We start from the raw sequence: 24,316 nt of genomic DNA on the forward strand, positions 1-24,316 counted from the left end.
GCAGTGAGGGAACCGCCAGAAGACCCTTGGGTCTGGACCTCAGTATCCGGGCTAAATGATGGGAGTAGAGAAGCCGAGGCCATTTAGGGATTTAAAGGTTCTGAATTGTGCTCGGAAATGTACTGGGAGCAAGTGAAGATCCTTTAGGACCGGTGTAACAAGGTCCCAGTGGCCACTCCCAGTCAACAGTATAAGTGCAGCATTCTGGATTAGTTGCAGTTTCCTAATGTGATTTGGAACAAGAAGCTCTGCCCTTTGCCAACCTTGGACTCAATTCTGTTGCCCTTGGACTTGACCTCCTTTCGCTTCTTGGCGGCTGAAGTGAAAATGGTAATACTGAATCGCAGCAGTCAACATCTTGCGAGCATTGGTGCGCACACAGCTCAGATGGGGCTGCCTCACCAGCACAGCAACGTGCTGCAACACCAGACACAGAATTGTGATTGACGAGAGCTTCGTTGCTTCCCGAGCAACAACTTTGTCGCCATGCTGAGAGCCCCACAGCAGAGCTGAGAAGGCCGATCGCGTCCGCGAAGCTGCCACCCGAGGAATATCACCTCCAGAGCTTAACATTAGACGTGTGTGTTGGTCGGTTTCTGTCGCAAGAGGAAGGGCGCCAAAGTTCAAGAATGGTTGTAAGTGGTTTCAGAGCACTCTGCCAGGGGGTCCAAAAAAAAACCACCAAACTCACCCATCAATCATCTCATGTCACTGGGCGATGAGCTGGTGGCACAGTTTTTGAGCAGAGACTTCAATTGTGCTTGGTGCAGCTTTGCCAGAGTGTTGCCGGACAGGAATCCCTGTGGGTCAACTTTTATGGGTCAAAACTGGCCTGTGGGGTCAGGGTAGGTAAAGATCTGGGCTGCTAGGATGAAATGGTTCCCTATTCCTGCTGTAAGGACATAAATGAAACTGCGTACAGAGCCACAACATAGAGGGCACATTGTGAGTGCTCCCACACTATGACTGCATTTTCTATCTATCTATCTATCTATCTATCTATCTATCTATCTATCTATCTATCTATCTATATCTTCTATCTATCTATCTACATCACAGGATTCACACTCTTCCACTCCCTGGTAGGTCAGGTGCCAGGCAAAAACTTGCCTCTATAAAACTAGGCCGTTAGCCTTTAGCTACCCTGATGTTGGGAAAGATGGAGGGCACAAGGAGAAGGGGACGACAGAGGATGAGATGGTTGGACAGTGTTCTCGAAGCTACCAGCATGAGTCTGACCAAACTGCGGGAGGCAGTGGAAGACAGGAGTGCCTGGCGTGCTCTGGTCCATGGGGTCACGAAGAGTCGGACACGACTAAACGACTAAACAACAACAACAAACCCATGTTTAGAAGTGGGTGAGATGTTCTTCATGAATTAACTTCCCCACCTTGGTTTTAATGCAGCTATGTGAGGAGTAGGGAAAAGATTGCCTTTCTTTCTCTTTCTTTCTTTCTTTCTTTCTTTCTTTCTTTCTTTCTTTCTTTCTGTTTGTAAGTTGCTTTGGGTTGTCCTGAGCAAGGTAAAGCAACTAACAAATTCAATAAATAACAACAATGGGTTAGCCCGAGGGACAGTCAGGCCAAAGCATTGCCCTGGCACATTTCTTTCTCTGGAAATACTGGTATAGACACAATCCTAATCTGGGCCCACACGCCATCCCCCAATGCAGTGCTATTTTTCTAGGAAAAGAGGTGCTCACATTGTACGCCTCCCTTGTTCTCTTAGAATGGCGCACACCTGAGAGAACTGAGTTCCAGAAAGTTCCAGCTGGGGGGGAAAGCCCTGCCCCAGTGTTGAAATAGCCTACCTCCCACTGCCCTGACAGCGAGGTCAAATTAGTGGCAAAAAACAATGTGTGACATTTCTCCCCCCCCCCCTTTTTATTGGGAACTTTTCTGTCACGTCTAATGCGCCAAGCATCCGCCATGTTGGAAACACCTAATGGCTTCATTCACTCTTAGTGTCCAATGACAGGAACCTTGCTCAGGAAACAAAACACACAGAGAGAAATCCCATGCTTATGGCAGAGGGGGTGTGTGTGTGTGTGTGTGTGTGTGTGTGTGTGTGTGTGTGTGTGTGTGTGATGCATTGTAAAACAAGGCTTGTCAACCTTGGATTGGTACCTCTGCTTACATACTTAATTCGTTCCGGAGGTCCGTTCTTAACCTGAAGCACCACCTTAGCTAATGGGGCCTCCTGCTGCCGCTGCAGCGCAGGAGCACGATTTCTGTTCTCATCCTGAAGCAAAGTTCTTAACCCAAGGTAATATTTCTGGGTTAGCAGAGTCTGTAACCTGAAGCGTATGTAACTTGAAGTGTATGTAGCCCGAGGTACCACTGTATACAGAAGAGGCAGTTTGGGCAGGAAAGTCTTAACATACAAACACAGTCGGCTGCCTTATACAGTCGAACCTCGGTTGTCGAACGTAATCCATTCTGGAAGCCCGTTCAGTTTCCAAAACATTCAACAACCGAGGCACGGCTTCCGATTGATTGCAAGAGCTTCCTGCACTCAAGCAGAAGCCGCGTTAGATGTTCGGCTTCTGAAAAAATGTTTGAAAACCGGAGCATTTACTTCTGGGTTTTCAGCGTTCGGGAGCCGAAACCTTCAAAAATGGAGCCGTTCACGAACCGAGGTTTGACTGTACCACGCTGGACCATTGATCCATCTAGCTGAGTGTTGTCTACATGGAAGATAAGGAACCTGTGGCCCTCCAGTCAGACACTGATGGACTACAGTTCCTATCATCCCTGATCACTGGCTGCAATGGCAGGAGCTGATGGGATATGTAAAAAGGTAAAGGGACCCCTGACCATTAGGTCCAGTCGTGACGGACTCTGGGGTTGGGGCGCTCATCTCGCTTTACTGGCTGAGGGAGCCGGCGTACAGCTTCCGGGTCATGTGGCCAGCATGACTAAGCCGCTTCAGGCGAATCAGAGCAGCGCACGGAAACGACATTTACCTTCCCGCCAGAGCAGTACCTATTTATCTACTTGCACTTTGACGTGCTTTCGAACTGCTAGGTTGGCAGGAGCAGGGACCGAGCAACAGGAGCTCACCCCATCGTGGGGATTCGAACCGCCGACCTTCTGATCAGCAGGTCCTAGGCTCTGTGGTTTAACCCACAGCGCCACCCGCGTCCCGATGGGATATGTAGTCCAACAACAACTGCAGGAAAACCACAGATTTCCTATCCTCAGGCTAGAAAGACACGTCTGCACTGCTGAAATTAGGCAGATCCTCTTGTGTTCTTATCTGGAGAGTTTTAAGTATTCATGCTACATTTTAAACCACAACAGCAAAGGGATGGTTTATCCCTTTGATGTTGTATGATGCCTAATGGGCTGGCAACAGAGGCAACCTATGTTTTATCTACATGCCTGTCAGTTCATTACTGTACATGGAACAGCACTGTTGGTAAATATACCTGATCAAATAAAGCAGAGTTATTTACTGGAGCAGATACTGAAAATAACTTCTATGGGGCTGTTAGCTCTAGAAAGGGCGGGAGAGAGAGAGATAATGCTGGGTATTATTTCTTAGCATCTCCCATTTTCATGAGCTGTTTGGTTTTACAAGCTTGGAAGAAAGCAAAACAAGATAACATTAAGTCTCCATTAAAACATTTTAAGGCAATTGGAGAAGTCTGATGAGCTGCGGTGAATCCAATCTCGCACAGAAGGGCGATATGCTCATGGCAGCTCATTGGAGTTTGCATCCCTTTTCTGAGCTGTGGCATACATAAGCGATATTGTATTGCGTTATTTATTTATTTATTAGCTAGATCCGGACGCCAGCTCGTGACACAAAGTCCTCTGAGTAGCTTATAATAAACTAGTATCAACAACAAATTAAAATGCAGAACGGGCCATAAAATCGAAACCCAACCTAAATACAAGGTAAACAAGAATCACAGCAATCTCAAATTTACAAACTGAGAGGATCAGACTATGTGAGCTATTTAAAAGGTTTGGGTGAAAAGAAAGTCCTTTACCTGGTGCTGAAAAGACCCCAAGGGTCATCTAGTCCAACCCCCTGCAATGCTGATGAATCTCCACAAAAGCATCCATGACAGATGGCCATCCAACCTCTGCTTAAAAACCTCCAAGGAAGGAGAAGCCACAAGCTCCAGAGGGAGGGATACAGCTTTGTGTCCAACTGGTACACACCCCAGAACCTCTTGTTGAAATCCTGTAACTTTCCATGCAACCAATGTTTGGAGGAGGGGATTTGTCCCACTTTTGGTGCACAGGAGTTCCTCTCCATCGTTCAGCCCGGACACTGAGATCCAGCGCCGAGGGCCTTCTGGCGGTTCCCTCATTGCGAGAAGCAAAGCTACAGGGAACCAGACAGAGGGCCTTCTCAGTAGTGGCGCACGCCCTGTGGAACGCCCTCCCACCAGATGTCAAAGAGATAAACAACTACCTGACATTTAGAAGACATCTTAAGGCAGCCCTGTTCAGGGAAGTTTTTAATGTATGACATATTAGTGTATTTTTTGTATTTGTGGAAGCCGCCCAGAGTGGCTGGGGAAACCCAGCCAGATGGGCAGGGTACAAATATTATTATTATCATCATCATCATCATCTTCAGATGGCAATGACGCTGTAAAACTGGAGAAGAATTGCAGAACGACAAATAAAGTAGAATGGCTGTGGATAATCCAGTATAACTCCGCCATTTCTTGCATCAGCAACACGTTGCAGAATACAACCACACACAGAAAACCCCCATGAATCTGGAGCAGCTCATTGGAAACCTATTGTCTTATACTGGGTCAGACTGCCGATGCATCTAGCTCACTACTGCAAGAAAAAGGCACAGGAAGCTGGCTATCTTTCCAAGTGCCATTCTGCATGTCCCCTGACATTGCTGATCTTCCCCCTGTGTATTAGCTGCCACCTCTGATGGCTTTTCTCGCCACATGCCTCATCCCCCCCCCCCCGCGCGCGCCATCTACTATCAGGCGAGCATGTCAGCTGCTGGGCAGGTGCACAAGTGCACACTGAGAAGCAGCATCCAAGAAACAGCAATTAATATGGCCATCATTAATATGTCCGTTGAATCAATAAATTGGAGGATTAAACTTCCTTCCCACAGATCCACTGCAAGGTCAAAGGTGGGGTAGAGGAAGGTTGGGGAAAGGGTGGCAATTCACACAAACCAGTTTGTTGATGTCAAATGTAATGGCAAACCATGGTTTCTATGAAAGTAGAAGCAGTAACGTTAAGTATGGGTGAGTGCAATGTCTGTTGTAAGAGGTAAGAAGTTATACAGTGGTGCCTCACAAGACGAAAAGAATCCGTTCTGTGATTCTCTTCGTCTAGCGGTTTTTTCGTCTTGCGAAGCAAGCCCATTGGCGGATTAGCGGATTAGCGCTATTAGCGGCTTTTAGCGGCTTATCGGATCAGCTGATAAGCGGCTTAGCGGCTTAGGAAAAGGGGGGGAGGGGAAAAAACCCGCAGGAACTCGCAAGACATTTTCGTCTTCCAAAGCAAGCCCTTAGGAAATTTGTTTTGCGAAGCACCTTCAAACCGGAAAACTCTTTCGTCTAGCGAGTTTTCCGTCTTGCGAGGCATTCGTCTTGCGGGGCACCACTGTAATAGCAGTAAAATAAAGCTTAATGTAGAGCAGACCCTGGTCTACAATCCAGGTTTTTATAGCTCACGCAAACCACAGTTTACTGATTTCAGGTGTAATGGCAAACCACAGTTTCTATGAAAGGAGAATATAACATTAGAGCACTCAGTGCAAAGAAAGAAGGAAAGACAGGGTGATGACCACAGTGTACATTCATGTTACACAAAAACAAACCACCCCCCAGTGTTTCATTGATGATCGGCAGATCTATCAAGATACTAACAATCCACGTATATTATAATTGGATGGAAAAGCATTCTGCATACTTAACAGTGGTGCATTTCTGCAAGTGCAGCTTGACATATGTCAGGGCGAAAGGAGGGGAGAAGATGCACCTTTTAAAATTCTGTGCAAATATTAAAAGGTCCACGTATCCCATCCTGCTTTGCTTCCGATTCCTCAACTCAGGAGGTCCGCCTCCCAAACTTGATGGCTACAGCTGCAGGCTGAGGATGCAATTATTCCTCTGTGTGCTTTGACCCCCACAGTGTCTCTTTCCTCCCACCCCTGCACAGAGGCGCTGCAAAGATTATCCTGGCAGATAATCTTGGCAGACAAGGGGACTGGGGCTGCTGACCTGGATAACAGGGAATTGTTAATTCAGCTTCGCAAGGTGCCTGCCGGTCTCCCTACATCTGCCTGTGCATCCTTTGCTGCCGTGAGTAGCAACCCTCCCCACCTAAAACCAAAGGCTGGGAGCAATTCATTCTCTGCTGCGATTGTGCTGCAACTGGATTTGAATTATGGTCCAAAGATTTGGAGAGCAGCAGGTGGAGTAAGGAAGGCAGAAACCAAGCCCATTTCCTTCTGTGTCACCCTCCCTAAAGGAAAACGACTAAACTCATTTGCAGCAACAAGCAAGCAGTATGCCAAAAAACCAAACAGCGTGGCTATGTTTAGTCTGTGGGGTGGAGGGTGGGAATAGATGTTGCTTTCAAGCCTTTAAAAGATGAAAAAAGCTGCTCCTCGAAACGCGTCCTGTTGTCTCCCCTGGTAACTGCTGCATCTCATGCGAACCCTGGAATCAAAACTTGAAATTCTTCATTATTGCTCTCTCCCTCTCCCTGCCCCCTGCACTACCCCCACTGCTATATACCGTATTTTTCCATCTATAAGATGCCCCCATGTATAAGACACCCCCCTATTTTTGGAGACTCAGATTTAAGAAAATGGGGGGAGATGTATCCGTGTATAAGATGCCCCCAATTTTTGACAATATTTTTTAGGGGGGGAACCTAGTCTTATACAAGGAAAACTACAGTAATTTATTATTATTATTATTATTATTATTATTATTATTATTATTATTATTATTAATTTCTACCCCGCCCACTCTGAGTGGAACATTTCAACGGAACATTAGAAACACGATAAAAAATTCAAACATTAAAAACAGGCGTCCCCAAACTTGGCCCTCCAGATGTTCTGGGACTACAACTCCCATCATCCCTAGCTAACAGGACCAGTGGTCAGATGATGGGAATTGTAGTCCCAAAACATCTGGAGGGCTGAGTTTGGGGATGCCTGATTAAAAACTTCCCTAAACATGATATATTCATATTCACCTTGTATTCAACCCAAACCTACCCGCCCATTGCTAGAATATTGGACACTGCTCAAGTTAGATTAGACCACACAGCATGATGCAAAATGAAGTTACAAAAAAAAAAGATAAATAATCCTATTATTTCTGCGGTTTAATAGGAAGCCCTTTCGTGGGAGCCCAGGAATCAAGGAATGCCATCACTCCATCTATTTTACTATGTACAGTGGTACCTTGGTAGTCGAACAGCTTGGCTCCTGAACAAATCGGCTCCCGAACGCTGCAAACCCGGAAGTGAGTGTTCTGGTTTGTGAATGTTTTTGGATGTGGCTTCCACTTGAGTGCAGGAAGTTCCTGCAGCCAATCGGAAGCCGTGCCTTGGTTTTCGAACAGTTCTGTGAGTCGAACGGACTTTCCAGAATGGATTAAGTTTGAGAACCAAGGTTCCACTGTCTTTTTGTGTCTTTTTAAAAGCTTTTATTTATACTTTCCAAGTTTATACATTTCATTAGTTTTACAGTCAATTTAACATATCAAAGTTTGACTTCCTCCCCCCCCTTTCTGCGGTTCCTTAAAGTTATTATTTAATACCTTCTGCATATCCAAATTCATTTAATTATCTACTTTAGATATATACTATTATGAAACTGCAGGTTGTTACAATAATCCTGCTAATGTTTTTATCTGTTTGCAATTTACCTGTAAATATTCAATACACTATTTATGTTGTTTTATAAAAAGTTTGTTATCTTGATTTCTTATTCTTCCGGTAAGTTTTGCCATTTCTGCATGTTCCGTAAGTTTTTGTAGCCATTCTTCCTTTGCTGGGACTTCTGCATCTTTCCACTTTGGGGCAAGCAGCATTCTTGCTGCTGTAGTAGCATACATAAATAAATTTCCATAAAATTACGTATTTTGTGCTTTTACTTTGTATTTTTATGAGAGCCGGTGTGGCCTAATGGACTGAATGTTGGACTACGACCTGGGAGACCAGGTTTCAAATCCCTACTCAGCCACGAAGCTCATTGGGTGACCTTGGACCAGCAACCATCCCTTAGCCCAAGGATGAACTGGGGAGGAGATAAATCATGTACACCACCACCTTGAGCTTCTTGGTGGAAAACACAGTAAATAAATGTATTTTTTTAAAAAAAAATTACCGTATTTTTTGGTCTATAAGACTCACTTTTTCCCTCCTAAAAAGTAAGGGGAAATGTGTGTGCGTCTTATGGAGCGAATGCAGGCTGCGCAGCTATCCCAGAAGCCAGAACAGCAAGAAGGATTGCTGCTTTCACTGCGCCGCGATCCCTCTTGCTGTTCTGGCTTCTGAGATTCAGAATATTTTTTTTCTTGTTTTCCTCCTCCAAAAACTAGGTGCGTCTTGTGGTCTGGTGCGTCTTACAGGGCGAAAAATATGGTGAGTGCTTTGAACTGTCCTGAGCTCTACAGAGAAGGGGGGAGGGATATACCATTTTAATAAATAATTATCTAGTTCCATCCTGCCAACGCCAACTGGGAGAGGGACTTTAGGGCTTCAGGCCGGAGGATTTTCCAGTGCTGCCTCGAAATGACGGGGTTTGAACCTGGAAATTTCAACATTCTACGGCTCCTTCCTTTGCCATACTGAATTTTACAGAGTTGCTGCTGACACAGCAGCTTGCTGTCGAGCCAGGATTAAGGAATCTCTGGAGGGGCTGTGGATAATAACGGTATTGTTGTAAAATGATAAATTAAGCCTTCCTACACGGGCCAGGGGTGGGAGGGAACACGAGCTATAGCTTAAGTCCCCATGGAGATTGTCTACAGCGGTTTGCATGCCCAGAGCATCACTAACACGACAGCCCTGGGCTTTCTAAGGTCCTGCGTATGCCAAGTTGGAAGGAAGCCCCACTGAATTCAGCGGTGCTTACTTTTGAGTAAACATGCCCTGGGTTGCACAGTTGAGCACAGCAAAACCTTCTCAATAAGCTGAGGGAGGCGGACGTTTCGGGTTTTGCATGTTGCAACAGGTAAGAAATGGCTGGTTATTCAATTAAGCATTTTATTCCTTTCGGGAATAATTTTTATTTGATTTTACAAGTGTAGAATTATAACAATACAAAATACATATCCCCATTTAGAGATTTCTATGAATCTCGAGACTTCCCACCCTCCCTTCCGTGGGTCCTATTGTCAACCTTTTCAACTGCATATTATTTCATAATCCGTATTATATCTCTCTCCATATTGTCCATGGTACTTGCTACATTACAAGTGTTATTAAAATCCTGCTAATGGTTTCATCTGCCAACAGTGGTCTCCTAGATAAGTTATTTTAAAAATTCCCATTCTTTATTAAAGTTTTTGTCTTCTTGGTTCCTGAGCTTTCCTTGCCATTTTAAGCTTTGTTGTATTTCTGCAGCCAGGAGCGGGACTCGTGGGATTTCCTACAACAGGGATCAAAATTATTATTTTAGTTAATAGTATTTCTTATGTCTGTAAGTCGCCTTATGGGTGGGAAGTCTCTGAAAGAGAGGCTTAAGATAAAATGCAACAGATAAGAACAATGAAAACCAGAACATTAAAACAACGTACAACAACAAACAGCTAAAATTTTTAACAAGACTGGTTTCCGGAACTATTTATTTATTTAAGAGGATTTATATACCGCCCAATAATCAAAATCTCTAAGTGTATAGTATAATACACTACACTAAAAAGCATAGTGTAAAATACTATGCACATTGTTTTGGGAGCTGGGGGTGGGACCATGCGCTGTTCCTGCCCCCGAGGAAGGAGCAATGTGGGACATGCACACTGGTCGAAAGGTTTGCTCATATCGATCCCTAAGAGCAGGGGTTAGCAAACTTTTTCAGCAGGGGGCTGGTCCACTGTCCCTCAGACCTTGTGGGGTGCCAGACTACAGTGGTACCTCGGGTTACATACGCTAACCCAGAAATAGTGCTTCAGGTTAAGAACTTTGCTTCAGGATGAGAACAGAAATCGTGCTCTAGCGGCGCAGCAGCAGCAGGAGGCCCCATTAGCTAAAGTGATGCTTCAGGTTAAGAACAGTTTCAGGTTAAGTACAGACCTCCAGAATGAAATAAGTACTTAACCTGAGGTACCACTGTATGGGGGGGGGGGGTGAACTAATTCCTATGCCCCACAAATAACCCAGAGATGCATTTTCAATAAAAGCACACATTCTACTCATGTAAAAACATGCTGATTCCTGGACCATCCGCGGGCTGGATTTAAAAGGCGGTTGGGCAGGATCTGGCCCCCAGGCCTTAGGTTCATAGCTGTCAACGTTTCCCTTTTTTTTAAGGGAAATTCTCTTATTCCGAATATGATTCCTCGCAAGAAAAGGGAAAAGTTGACAGCCTACCCATGCCTAAGAGAGACCAGAAATTATTTAGGTATGCAACTACAGCAGCAAGGACTTTTGTTAGCCCAGAAATGGAAGCAACAGGAATTAGCAACAATTGATGGGCGGCAGACGAAGATGATAGAATATGCAGAGCTGGCGAAGCTGACTGGGAAAATCTGAAACCAGCAGGAACAAGCTTTCCAGAAAGGCTGGGGTAAATTTATACAGTATTTGAAGGACAAGGGTAAACAATTAACAGTGCTAGCAGGACTGACTTAAGAAGACTTGTAATGATGACAACGCTACCTTTTTACATATTCTTTAAAATGCGTAATTGAAATTGGTGTAATATAATCAGGAAGGAAGGGGAATGCGATGAGAAAATAAAGAATTAAAGTATCCCTGAGACCGGGCCGGGGGGGGGGGGAGGGAGCCAACTAGCTCATAGGAGCAACAACAAAGTGAAAGAGGAGGAATTATTTATATATTGTAAAATAAAACTTAATAAAAAATATTATAAAAAAATAATAGCGAGAGATGACTTTCAAAAAAAGGGGGAAAGAAAGGCTTGTTCATATCATGGGATATGATCCACACGCTCATTGTCACACGGTAGCAAATTAACCGCTGCATTTTTAAAATGTGGTTGGGGGGGTACTGGGTTGCTGTTTTTATTTTGATTATGTATTTTGTGGTTTTATATTTTGAAATTATTCTGTGAACCACCCCAAGAGCTCCAGGTATAGGGCAGTATATAAATTAAATTTATTATTATTATTATATTATTATTATTATTATTATTATTATTATTATTATTATTATTATCATCATCATCAACAACAACAACAACAACATTTCGCAATGACGGGCACTGAGGTCCTCCTCTGAGGGCCTTCTGGTGGTTCCCTACCCTCGAGAAGTGAAGTCAAGGAACCAGGCAGAGGGCCTTCTCGGTGGTGGCACCCTCCCTGTGGAACGCCCTCCCACCAGATGTCAAGGAAATAAACAACTACCTGACTTTTAGAAGACATCTGAAGGTAGACCTGTATGGGGAAATTTTTAATGTGTGTGTGATGTTTCACTATGTTTTTTATATTTTGCTGGCAGCCGCCCAGAGTGGCTGAACCAATCCAGTCAGATGGGGGGCATATAAATAAGAAAATAGTTGTTGTTGTTTTGAGGCCAGGAAGGTGTTCTTTGCTGCCTGTTATAAAAGTTGCAATAAAGTTCTGTTGCTGTTCAGAAACCAAGAAGGTTGTGGAAAGCCTTGGATGTGTCAGTCCAGAGACACTGGAAGTCCTTACGAATTTGCGCCAGGAAATGAATTCCAGGGAACAGCATTAATATTTATGGCAACATTGTTTTTAACCATCCCTGTATAAAAATAAATAACAGAACCTAGGTCCAGATGGCGTGCTGAGTGGCATGAACACAGAGAACACGCTCCAGCATCGCTCTTGCTGGTGAATAATCTTCATGATTTTACTGGATCTGCCTCAGACTGCTTCTTATTCTTCGCCTTCCCACCAAACAAAAAAACAATTTCATTATATTATTATTAACAATAATTTTTGGCAAGCCGAACTGCCACTGTCTGAGAAAGGGGCCAGGAATGAGACAAAAGCTGTGATGTTTTGCTGTCCGTTTAAATTAGACGGCTGTTAGGATGAGATGCACTCTTAACCATTTTTGCAACGGGCCATATGGAAGGAACAGGTGTGAACTCTCCCGACTTCTCACAGCTCAGATTCTCGACTGAAATATTTAAGTGCCTACGCATTAAATCAAATGTTCCCTCTGGTTTGCGATGCAATGCCCATCACAGAGCTCAGGATAGGAGCAGAATAAATGTGCAGGGGGGGGGACGGGGGCAAGTCTAACACTGCAGTGGTTGCTGCTCCCCATCCTCACATAAACCCATTTTACTCCTAATGAATTTCGGTAAATACACACACTGGCAAAATTGAAACAGTGCATATACCGAACTGCATGTGCTGATTTATGCAAATTTAGTATCAGTCGCTGGCTTCCTGCAAGGCTGCACTGGAGGGCTGTCAGGATATTTGACAGTGTCTTCTATCTGAAAGACTGTCTGGTTTAAAAGGTACAGAACCCCAGGAAGGGAGAGCCCCAGAGTCCATCAAGTAACCGTACAGTGGAATCCCATACATACCTACTCAGAAGTAAGCCCCACTGAATTCAATGGGACTCACTCCCAGAACCGCAGCCTTAAAATGTTCTGCCTCGTGACAAGAAAGTGTCTTGTGGTGCCTTAAAGACTAACAAATCTATTACAGTGGTACTTCGGGTTACAGACGCTTCAGGTTACAGACTCTGCTAACCCAGAAATAGTACCTTGGGTTAAGAACTTTGCTTCAGGATGAGAACAGGAATTGTGTGGTGGTGGCAGCAGGAAACCCCATTAGCTAAAGTGGTACCTCAGGTTAAGAACAGTTTCAGGTTAAGAACGGACCTCCAGAATGACTTAAGTTCTTAACCCAAGGTACCACTGTACTTTGAAGACCACTTAGAAGTCTACTTGGGCATGAAGCAGCATATAAATCGACAACTGACGCTGAGTTGTACCCAAGTCATGACTAACTTCAGTCCACTGATTTCAACGGGTCTTCTTTTGAATATGACTTAGTTGGATGCAGCCTAATTGCAACGGTGAGAATTTCACAACAAGAGTTCCTTGACCTCTGTAAGCAGCAAACAACCACACAGAACCACACACATAATAATGATGATATTGCATGCCCAGAGGGAGTGCTCTTAGATGCTACAGCAGGCATGAAGGAGATCCGGCATCCCAGGGGATGCCAATTTCGGATGCACCCCCATGCAGGTGCCCCAAGGGGCTGAATCTTTGATGCTAAGCATTCCATGTACGCAGCACACTTTATACCAATGCTAAATATCAGCAGAACAGCCAAAATGAAAGCATGCAAAATATACAGGCAGCGCAGTCCATTCTATCTCCTATGTTACACAAAGTAAGTTCTTGTGACAGTCAGCTCCGCCGATTCTCTCTCTCTCCCTACCCCCCAGAGAAATAATCTATTTTACTAAGGCTGCAACCCTGAACTGGAAAGCAAGCATCGTTGAAGTCTGCGGGGCTTACTTCCCAATAAACATGTTTTGGATGGTGTCTGTACACGTACACTGCTTGGGGGTTCAGTCACGCACGTGAATAAGGGACGCTGCAGATCACTTCGTGAACAACAGATCCAGCCCATTTTCAAAGCACTGAAAGTTCACAATATGATACTACTGGCTGCATGTGAAACGCTGGAATAAAAGGCCATTTATTTCATGGACTAAAGGAAAGGTAAACACAAGCACTTCCTCCAGCGACAGGAAGCAACAGGAGTGCCCATCTGCCGAATCAATAAGAGAGGGATGGGAGTGAAACAAGACAACACCCTGATTCTAAGGTAGACCTTGCCGGTTTCAGTGGTACTTATTTTCAAGCAAATGGGAAAGATGGAGTGTGTGTTTTCGGATGCAATGATACTGGGTCCTGCTGCATTTGGGAAATAACATCCCTACCCCCATTTCCCACAAACACCTCCCCCCCACCCCACTCGTTATCAAATAAGAAAGCAACACAACGAACAATCAAGCCATTATGCTTTTGTCAGCTCTTTTGAACTCTAGTCCAGCCGCATGAAGGAAGCATCAGAAAATCACAAGCCCTGACTCTTTCTTCTCAGGCATCCAGATTTAGCCAGCATAAAAGTAAAGGCGTTGCTTTTCTTTCTTTCAAAAAAAAGGGGGGGGGGGCTTTGGAGAGGATTCCAAAAGAAATGTAAAAGAAATCTCTTTCCAGTGCCCCCTTCCCAGCCTTGTTTAACTACTGATTTCCTGTAATCCTTTTAGAAAGTTTGAATGAGATGGATGAATGCACTCATTTTTAAATTAGGCAATAAATATTTTTTTTTAAAAAAAAACCATAGTAGAAATGGATGGTTGCATTAGAAAAACTACTCTTCTTTGTTCCTGAGAATGTCTGTCCCTTGAGACTGGCTGGGCTTTCTTGACACAAGGGACTACGCAGCAGATTTCTTGGGAGTGTGTGGGGGGGTGTACCCCCCCTTGAAATTATAACCATCAGGGAAATCCATCCTTCCCCTTTTGCACTCACACATGCACCGTGTATTCCTCAACATTTGCCTTTCTTTTTCCATGCAAAGCCACTTTTTTACCAGTGAAAAGGTCTGAAAACAAAAACATTATTAATTCTGAATCCATGGCGCACAGAAAAGCAGGTTGGTTTGGCAGCTTGCATTTTGGTTCAAAGCCTACGCAAAAGGCTGAACATTTACCCGTGTCGACGCAAAGGCATTTAGGTTCTATTTCACAACAAAAGAGTAGACACGGCAAAGTCGGTGTGTGTGTGGTGGGAACTGTTCAAAAATAATGTGTTGCGCCTGCACCAGACACACACATACAGCACAGCAAGCTGCAAATAACCCTGGACAGTATCCTGCACAGGGCAGCTTGTGCAGGAGGAAACCCAGGAGATCAGGGAGGGAGGAGAGCCCAGCCCAGCCCAGCCCCAATGCAGCTGCTCCTGCTACAGACAGCAGTGGATGTCCTGTTGCATAACTGGGACCCATCTTTCCCCCCATCCACTCCCACTCCCAAACTTGTTCCACACAAGTTTAATACTGCAAGATTGCATAACGGGGACACAGATCTGTTCCTTGGCAGGTGGGAATTAAAAGTAGAGCAGGCAACCTCTTCAGTCACAGGAGATGAAGGGATGGAAAAATCCTTTCTTTCCAACCTCCACCCGCCCCCAAAACTATTATCTCAGAAGCTGAAGCCTCTTCAATTCCACAAACAGTGTGGGCACACACAGAGAGAGTCCTGAAAATAACTACTATCTCCAACCTACTACCCCGCCTCAAAAAAAGGGAGTGGGGGGATTAGCTTGTTGAAAGTGAAAGTACTGGCTGCATCTACTGTAAAAGCAAACCAATGTTTATTTCAATTTGTTAGTTTTCTATCTTGCTCTTCCTCCAAAAGGGGTCCAAGAAAATAGCAAAAACAGTACAACTAAAATGGAAATGGAAACATGTTTTTAAAATTTAAGAGCATCAGAAAACATTAAGAGCATTGAAGAGCATTTAAAACCAGATGTGCTGCCACCCCAAGGGAGATGAGAGCGTCCCAAAGGCCCTCTTCAACGAGCCTCACAGAAAAATTAATCAAGGGTGGACACTGGAATTTATTAGAGAGAGACACTAAGGGGAAGATTATGATGCAAGCTGACCCCAAGGTCTGGGCAATGACTTCTGCCTGGCCAGAGGATTTACATACAGGCGAGGGTGTGTGTATGAAGGATTGGGGGGGGGGGGAGCAAACAAATGCCACCCATTACATTTCCGGCTGAAATGGTCCCCCACAGCCCCGCACGTAAACTCCACAGAACAGGCCAAAGAGCGCATATAAGGATGAACCCCAAAGAGCCTTGTGGAACTTTGGAAAGAAACCTGGTCCCTTTTCCATCTCCAACGGCCTTGATTTCCCACCGCCCTTGAAACCCCCCAGGAATCCGGCCAGGACCACCTCCGGGCGGCCAGAGCTGCCGCGAGAGGCGCGCCGCAACGTGGCTAAGGCCCTTTGTAGCATCTCTGGGTACCTCGCCTTTCCTTTTTACCTGTGGATGCAGTCGCCATGGGAACGGGCGGGGGTTCCTTGGAGAAGCCGAACGCCGCTGCCCCTGCGCCTTCGCCATCGCCGCGCCTCGCCGGAGCTCCGGCGGCCGCGCTCTCGTCCTCGGCGCCGTCGCCAACCCAGTGCTCCCCGGAGGAGCTGGGGCGACCCGGCGGCGAAGACATCCCGGCTGGGCTCTCTCCGTGGGTCGGAGGATGGGCGAGGAAAGGAGGCGGCGGCGGCAGGAGGGAGAAAGGGCGGCGGCCGCGGGGAGCCTCTCTCGGGGCGGCTGCAGCGCGAGGAGCTCCGCTTGCGCCTCTTACGCAGGTGCAAATGGCTTGTGGAGCTGGAGTCTGCCAGCCTTTGCGTCACCCTGTGGTTGGCATATCACAGGGCGGCTGGAGGTGGGGGGGAGCAGCCTGCCTGCCTTGCCTGCCTGGCCCCTTTAACTGCTTCCACTCCCTGAGCAATACCTGCGACGAGTTCAAAGAGGAAAATGGAGGAACAGGAAGGCAAGGAGGAGGCCGGGAAAAAGGCGCACGCGCGCGCGCAAAGGAAAAGGGGGTGCCTCCAGATCCGGGCAGTGATGGCCACCAAACTTGGGTGTCCTTAAAAGAGGACTGGCAAGTTCCAAGGAGGTGGGAACGCCCAGTTTATGGTGGCGGTGTGTGCGCTGCCCCCCACGATTGGAGGAGTCAGCAATGGTCCAATAGATGCGCGTTTCTGGAAACCACAGTTGGGGAGAGGCTCCAATCCTGCTTGCTGGTTTCTCAGTGGAGGCATCTGGGAAAACAGGGTGCTGGACTGCTAGATGGGTCGTTGGCCGGATCCAGCACACGCTTCTTGGGTGGTTCTTATGCTTGTTTGCTTGGGTGTTCAACAACACTCTCTTGAGGCGATAGTAGCGTGTTAGAGGCAGGTTTATTCCATTACAGGTGGCATGCACAGGGCAGATTTTTGCATTTTCATGACTTTCCCCCAGCTGTTAAGTTCTGTGTTATATTTAAGCGATGTGAAAACCAATTCCGGAACTGTAGCGGAATACAGCACAAGTTTGGCACTCGTTTCCATCTTAGTTGCAAATGGATTCATCTGCCCCACCTGCAACAAAACATGTCTCTCCCGCCATTGGTCTCTACAGCCACAGCAGGTGCTGCAACCTCCAAACAGTTTGACTTCACCCCCAAAGGCACACTCCTCCATTGTCTCCAGAGATAATGGTCAAACCAGGCAGAGCAGAATTTCCAAATAGTCTTTTTTGGAAATGTTTAAAAGGTATATAGGAACTCCTGCCCAAAAACTGAAAGAAGTGGTCATATGCTGACCATTGTTCCACTTAGCTCAATATACTGATTTGGTAGCTATGCAAAATTTTAGACGGGGTCTTTCCTAGCCCTGCCTGGAGGTGTCCGGGATTGAACCTGCGACATTCTGCATGCTAAACATGTGCTCTTCCATTGTGCTATGGTCTAATTCTGATGCAGGTGTTCTGCATCAACTCACGTTCACTGCTGTTTCTTGGGGGAAGAGCTGAAGAAGGAAGTGGCTCTCTCTGTTGAAGGAAGCTGCCTTACATTATTGTTGTTGTTGTTGTTGTAGTTGTTGTATTTGGCTGGGTTTCCCCAGCCACTCTGGGCAGCTTCCAGGAAAATATAAAACCATAATAAAACATCAAGCATTAAAAACTTCCCGATGCAGGGCTGCAGTCAGATGTCTTCTAGAAGTTGCGTAGTTCTTAAATCTCGACATCTGATGGGAGGATGTTCTACGTGGAGGACGCCACTGCTGAGAAGGCCCTCTGCCTGGTTCCCTGTAACTTCACTTCTTGCAGCAAGGGAACATACCCTCCAACATTTCTCAGATGAAAATAGGGACACATTGAGCCAATTGCAACCTCTCTGCTTAACCTACCTCACAGGATAGTTGTAAAGGTAAAAATGTGTGAGGGAAGGGATCATGTACAACACTTTCCACAGATAAATGGAATGAAATAAGATTTTAGCTGTAATCTTCCTTGAGTCCCTGTCAGGGGGGAAAAGGCAGGATATAATCAGAATAAGAATATAATGGAAACAGTGAGAATGATCAGGAACATACCAGAGAATAAATCATATTGAACTCAGCAGGACTTGATTCTGAGTAAAACTGCTTAGGATTGCAGTGTAAGGCTGCCCAGTCTTTCCCAGTTACCTGTGAGTAAGCTCCATTGAATACAGTGGGACTTGCTTCTGAGTAGACAGTGTCAGGTTCCATTTCCAATAAAGGAATCAACACTCCCTGTGAAGAAATGGCTGGCTGCTGAAGCGTTCCAGTCAAAGAATTTAAAGTGGATTGGTGACCTTTTCCTTCAAAATTACAGTGGTACCTCGGGTTACATACGCTTCAGGTTACATACACTTCAGGTTACAGACTCTGCTAACCCAGAAATAGTGCTTCAGGTTAAGAACTTTGCTTCAGGATGAGAACAGAAATCGTGCAGCGGTGGTGCAGCGGCAGCGGGAGGCCCCATTAGCTAAAGTGGTGCTTCAGGTTAAGAACAGTTTCAGGTTAAGTACGGACCTCCGGAACGAATTAAGTACTTAACCTGAGGTACCACTGTATAGGAAGGGTGCAGAGATTTATTTTCTGTATAAACAGGACTCAGTTTTTGCACCAACACCCCCCCTCAATATTGTGTACCTGGGGCCACCCCACCCCCCACACTATGCCCCTGAGATTAAGACCTCCTGCTTGGGATATCTAGAGACTATTGGGGTGGGGTGTTGTTTAGGAGTTTTGTTGGAGTCAAGATTCAGTTTTGAAGATGCATTCTTTTTTGCTGTTATTAAGATTATATTTTTGTATTTTTATTATAAGACCTTTTGACTTGCAACGTTCATTATACATTTACTGATGTGTTTTCATTCATTTATTGTTCATTGACATTTTGTGTTATTTTTGAAAGAATTAGAGCAAATAGTGTCATTTTGCTGAGCATGTTGAACGTGGTTTAACTATGTGAACGCAGCATGCAGATGAAATGATGATGGTGATTTGCTTTTGAAGCAATGCAGATGGAGGGAGACTTCGTGATGCAAAGAGCAGAAGGGGGTGGGGAGGGGTTGGTTGGTGGAAAAGCAATCTGGGCAGCAGCTTATGAAATTTCCCTTTAAAAAAAAATCAATTCATGTTTGTTCAGATGAGGGAGTTGTTCTCCAGAAAAACAACAACATTGTTGCCTGAATTTTTGCTTTGGGTGCCACATGAATGCCAAGCCTATTGCACACTTGTCTGGTCATTTTGGCTACTGTTCCCTTTATGTAGAATTCACATTCCAAAAAACAGAAAGGATGTGAATTGGACCTAGATATGAGATTGTCCGGATACTTCTCCCACTCACAGAACTGGTAGCAAAACCAACATTCTGGCAGTACAATATGGTTTGGCGTCTCAGCCAGCCAAAACAAACGGCAACAAATAATTAAGCCATTTACACCAATCATCCTGATCTCATGTCCTCTCGTTTGGGATTAGATTGCATATCCTACTGCAAGGGGATGAATGTCCCACACTGGCGATCATTTATTTAATAAGAGTTTGGCATTGTGCTATGTTAGCTCCTTCTCAAGTTATATTAAGAGAACGGGGGTGGCTGTTTCTATTGCTTCTTGTGAGGTAGGTCATAAAATAGTTGCTTCAAAGTCACATTGCCCTGTTCTAAAGCAGGTAAGGTCATCTAAGTTGTCCGGATGGCAGAGCAGAGCAAGGCTGCTCCAAATTCCTAAGAGGAACAGCAGGATAGGTATAACTGCCATCCTTGTGTCACCAACATGGTACTTGTTGGCTGAAGGGGGGCCTTGAGAATCCTTGCACATGTGAAGCCTCTGAGCCCACCTCTAGGCTTGCTTGCCCCATTTGTCAAGGGGTGCTGAGGTTGGTTAACTTTTTCACTTCCTTGAAGAGGAGGAGGAGGAAGTTGCGAGAGTGGCACTCTGTCCCAGCTCTGTGTGTTTCTCAAAGCTCAGACTGGTACCCGAGAAGCTGCATAGAAAGTGAGTGACCAAGGACTCAGCTATACAGCTGCAAATAAAACGCTTTAAATGTGTTGGGAAGTACAATATACAAACATGATGCTAGCTGGCGACAGTGAGCTATGCCCAATTCAATGTATTTTTCAAAACTTTTTTTAAAGCATTTTCACAGCGTTTTTTATATGTATGTCGATTCAACCCAAGAGGGCAGAAAGGGAAAGGGAGCTAGGAGGGAACAATGAGCAATCTGGGAGAATCATAGAATCGTAAAATTGTAGAGTTGGAAGGGAACCTCAAGGGTCATCTAGTCCAACCCCCTGCAATGCAGGAATCTCAGCCAAAGCATACAGGACAGATGGACACCCAACCTCCGCTTTAAAATCTCCAAGGAAGGAGAGTCCACAACCTCACAAGTGTGTCCATTCCACTTTCAAACAGTTCTTACTGTCAGAAAGTTCCTCCTGATCCTTAGTCAGAATTTCCTTTCTTGTAACTTGAAGCCATGGGTTCGAATCCTAACCTCCAGAGCAGGAGAAGACAACCAGGTGGCTAGTAGCTACTGGTGGCCTTATCTTTCACAAATTTGACTAATCTTTTAAAGACATCAAAGTTTTTGGCCATCACCTCTTTGCTAGGGAGGTCTCCTCTAGCATACCTAATTAGCTGATCAGATATCCTGGCAGGGTTCAGAGCATTTTATACAGTGCTTTGGTAGGGTGGCCATACGTCCAGAATTTCCCAGACAGAGCCAGTAAACATGTGACCAGCGTCCTGGCAGAAATCGCTGGGAAAAAGCTTGTGTCCAGATTTTCACTTTTTGAAATATAGCAACCCTAGCTTAGACTCCTATAAGAAGTGAGTAAATGATGAGGAACAAGAGGAGGGCACTGCAAAATGAACTTTTTGGGGGTGTGAAAAACTGCTCTGAGAAGTTTCTTTAGCCCAATCAAACTTTTTTTTTTAACCTCTCAAAATTACTTGGCCACCAGGTAAGGTGGCTTCTAAAATGGACTCAACACATTTGTGGAGGATAGGGTTGTCGAGAACTATTAACGATGAGTAGCTACATGGAACATCCATGTACAGAGGCAGTACACCTTTGGATATTAGATGTTGCAAATAAATGACAGAGGAATGCCTAGGCTGGTGCTGGAAACAGAATATTTATTTGCGAATATACTTGGCTATTTTGGCTGTTGAGGAAGCACCACATTTGTTTTGAATTACTTAAGGCAGGGCTGTGGAACCTGTGGCCCTCCAGATATTGCTGATCTACAACTCCCATCATCCTTGACCAACAGCCATGCTTGGCGGGGCTATTGAGAGATGGGGTTCAACAACATCTGGAGAGCAAGAGGTTCCCTGCCGTGTAACCCACATGATAAATCAGAGGGGCACAGAAATCTCTGGATAAATATTCCCAGCCCGACTGTTTCAAAATGTCGCTCTGGGTAAGTTTTCCATTCCAGCTCCTGAACTTCTTATTCCATCTGCCTCCTTCGTTCCCCCACTATGTACCGATTTTGTAGCCCAGGCAAAAAGCAATCAATTCTGCAGACCACTCTGCAGCCATCTTGCAGCAACCTTTTACCGTAAACGGTGTTAGTGGATACCATGATAGCAGGAAGAAAGCCGCTCCAAGGAGGCCTGGTTATAGCTGGATCTTTCTTCCCTGCACAGACAAGTCAATTAAGATCCTGTTTCGTCTGAGAAACATGATTGCAGAGTCCCACACTAGGCGGCCTCTTCTTGTTTCATCTTCAAAAGAAATTGAGACCTGCCAAAGGGAACTCTGAACAGGGAGGAAATAAGAAGGCCCAAATATTTTCCAAACTGTGCATTTTTAAGGGAAGCTGCCCTGGCCTCCTTACCTTGACCCTTTTAATTTGTTTAATCAGTGTACAGACAAAATTTTTAAAAACCCCTCAAACTCTAAGTGGCTTACAAAGTTAACCTTTTTGCAGCCAGTGCACTGGCTCACAGGACCCGAATATCTATGTCAAGAAACAGGAGAGTTTGCAGTTTGTTCCTGTGGTCAGCTGTGCAGGGCAAAAAGGGAGTGCATGGGTCACTGAACTGGGTTATTGCAGTGCGCTCTCCATGGGGCTGCCCTTGCAGACGACCCAGAAACTTCAACTGGTTCAAAATGCAGTGGTCATTTTGGGTGGGATTGTAGTAAAATTAAAATGTTCTGGGAAATGATATACTGTATAATGAGTTAAAGAAAATGTTTCATTTAACATTTGTGGGAAAAGCCCGAAGCTTTCTTATTAGGGATTGTGGGAAAAGACCTGCCAAAGAAATTAAAAAATATTTTAATGTATGCGACAATGGCGGCAAGAGTCTTAATAGCACAAGGATGGAAGAATGAGGAAATCCCTACGAAAGAACTGTGGCAAGAAAAACTGATGGACTGAAACACAAACTACCGTATTTTCCCCTCTATAACACACAGAATTTTTCTCCTAAAAAGGAAGGGGAAATGTCTGTGCGTGTTATTGAGCGAATGTGTGGTCCCTGGAGCCGAAAAATCAGGCAAAAATCAAATCGCACTTCACGGAGAAGGGAAACCTGAAAAGAGGAAGCGGCTGCTTTCCTGCATTCTGCCTCAGGGTCTTACTGCCCACCCTCCTCTGTTTCGTTGCTGTGTTTGCTGAAACGGAACAAAGAGCAGGGAAAGCCCCTCCCCTCCAGGCAAGCAGAGGGGAAAGCAGAGTGTCATTCCTTATTCCTCTCTGTGCTCCAGTGCTGCTGGGGGAGAGGGAGAGAGAGAGGGGGAGGGAGAGAGAGAGAGAGAGAGATGGCTGGCTTGGGTGGGGAGAAACTTTTGCCTTTCTTTCCTCCCTCCCGTTAAATCCCTCTCCTGCATTCTTAGCCAGCTGCTTCTCTGCACACCCCTCTCATGTCCCTTCTTTGTTTTTCCTTCGCTCCCCACTTAAAATGTGGTTACAAAGCATAGATCCATATGGATCCTCAGGATCTTTGCATTGGGTCACCCCAAATTCACCATCAGATCACATAGCATGTCCATGGCTACAGCCTGCCCCCCAAAAATCACGCACCCACTGTTGCCTGGGGCTGCAATGGTGCAAAAGCGTGGTTACAAAGCATGGATCCACATGGATCCTCAGGATCTTTGCATTGGGTCACCCCAAATTCACCATCAGATCACTTGTCTGTGGCCACAGCATGAAGCACAAAAATGATACATCCACTGTTTCATTCAGAATGTTTTTTCCCTTGTTTTCCTCCTCTAAAAACGATGTGCATGTTATGGTCAGGTGCGTGTTATAGAGCGAAAAATACGGTATGTGACAAAGATAACTGTGATTTGAAAGATGAATGGGAGCCTTTTACGAAATACTTAAAGAAGCAACAAAATTAACTGGACTCTTTGGCAGGTTTTGAATAAACATTCACAAACTCTTTATTGTAATAGATAGATAGATAATTTGAGGATCTTTACAATTTTACAATATGCTGACAGAAAGATGTGTTGAGAAACCAGAGAAAGGAGCTGACGGAAGTCTGGGGTTGGGGGGTTGGGTTTTCTGTTTAGGGGGGAGGGGGGAACAATGTGGATAATGTATTTTTGTTAAAATTACTGTGTTGAAATATCTAATAAAAATTTCAAAAAAAAAACCACAAAATGCAGTGGTCATTTGGGATCAACATAAGTCTTGTTTTGAAACAGCTGCACTGGTAGCATCCCTGAAATGGAGACCTAAACTAAATTACGGTGATGAGCTTGCTTCTTCCCAGGACTAATGCAGAGTGGAACTTAATGGATGAAGCATCTTCCGTTGATGGAAGCGGGCATTAATAATGCTGGCAGGGCTTACTCTCTTTTAAAATAGTCTTACTGCTGTTTTCTTCTGCCAATGTGCCGCTGTGTTTCTGAGCCGCTATATAACACTGAGCTGTGTTTTAAATTTGTGTGCTCTTAACAGCAGACCAAAGAAGCAAAATCAGTGGCTGATTTGCACCTTGATTTATTCTATGAGCCCCCTAAAATCTGAGCTATCTTTTCAGTTCGGGCTAATCCGTTGCGGCACTGTTCCCCAAATTGTGGTGCACGTACCCCCAGGATACATGAAAGGGTTTCAA

The 24,316-nt window shown here is 45.2% G+C and overlaps 1 protein-coding gene across 3 annotated transcripts in view; it reads right to left on the reverse strand.

The window, feature by feature from the left end:
- The window catches only part of RTN1 (reticulon 1), a 136,986-nt gene extending 120,288 nt beyond the window's left edge, over positions 1-16,698 (reverse strand). For 2 of the 3 annotated variants that reach the window (XM_081192191.1, XM_081192192.1), the window contains exon 1: positions 16,204-16,698. In XM_081192191.1, the coding sequence (XP_081048317.1) occupies positions 16,204-16,384 (181 nt within the window). In that variant the 5' untranslated portion in view covers positions 16,385-16,698. The remainder of the gene's footprint in view (positions 1-16,203) is intronic. The other variant, XM_081192190.1, reaches the window with a different exon arrangement.
- Between the last annotated feature and the right edge of the window lie 7,618 nt (positions 16,699-24,316).

This window comes from Podarcis bocagei (assembly GCF_964188305.1).
Source record: "Podarcis bocagei genome assembly, chromosome: 1".
Lineage (NCBI taxonomy): Eukaryota > Metazoa > Chordata > Lepidosauria > Squamata > Lacertidae > Podarcis > Podarcis bocagei.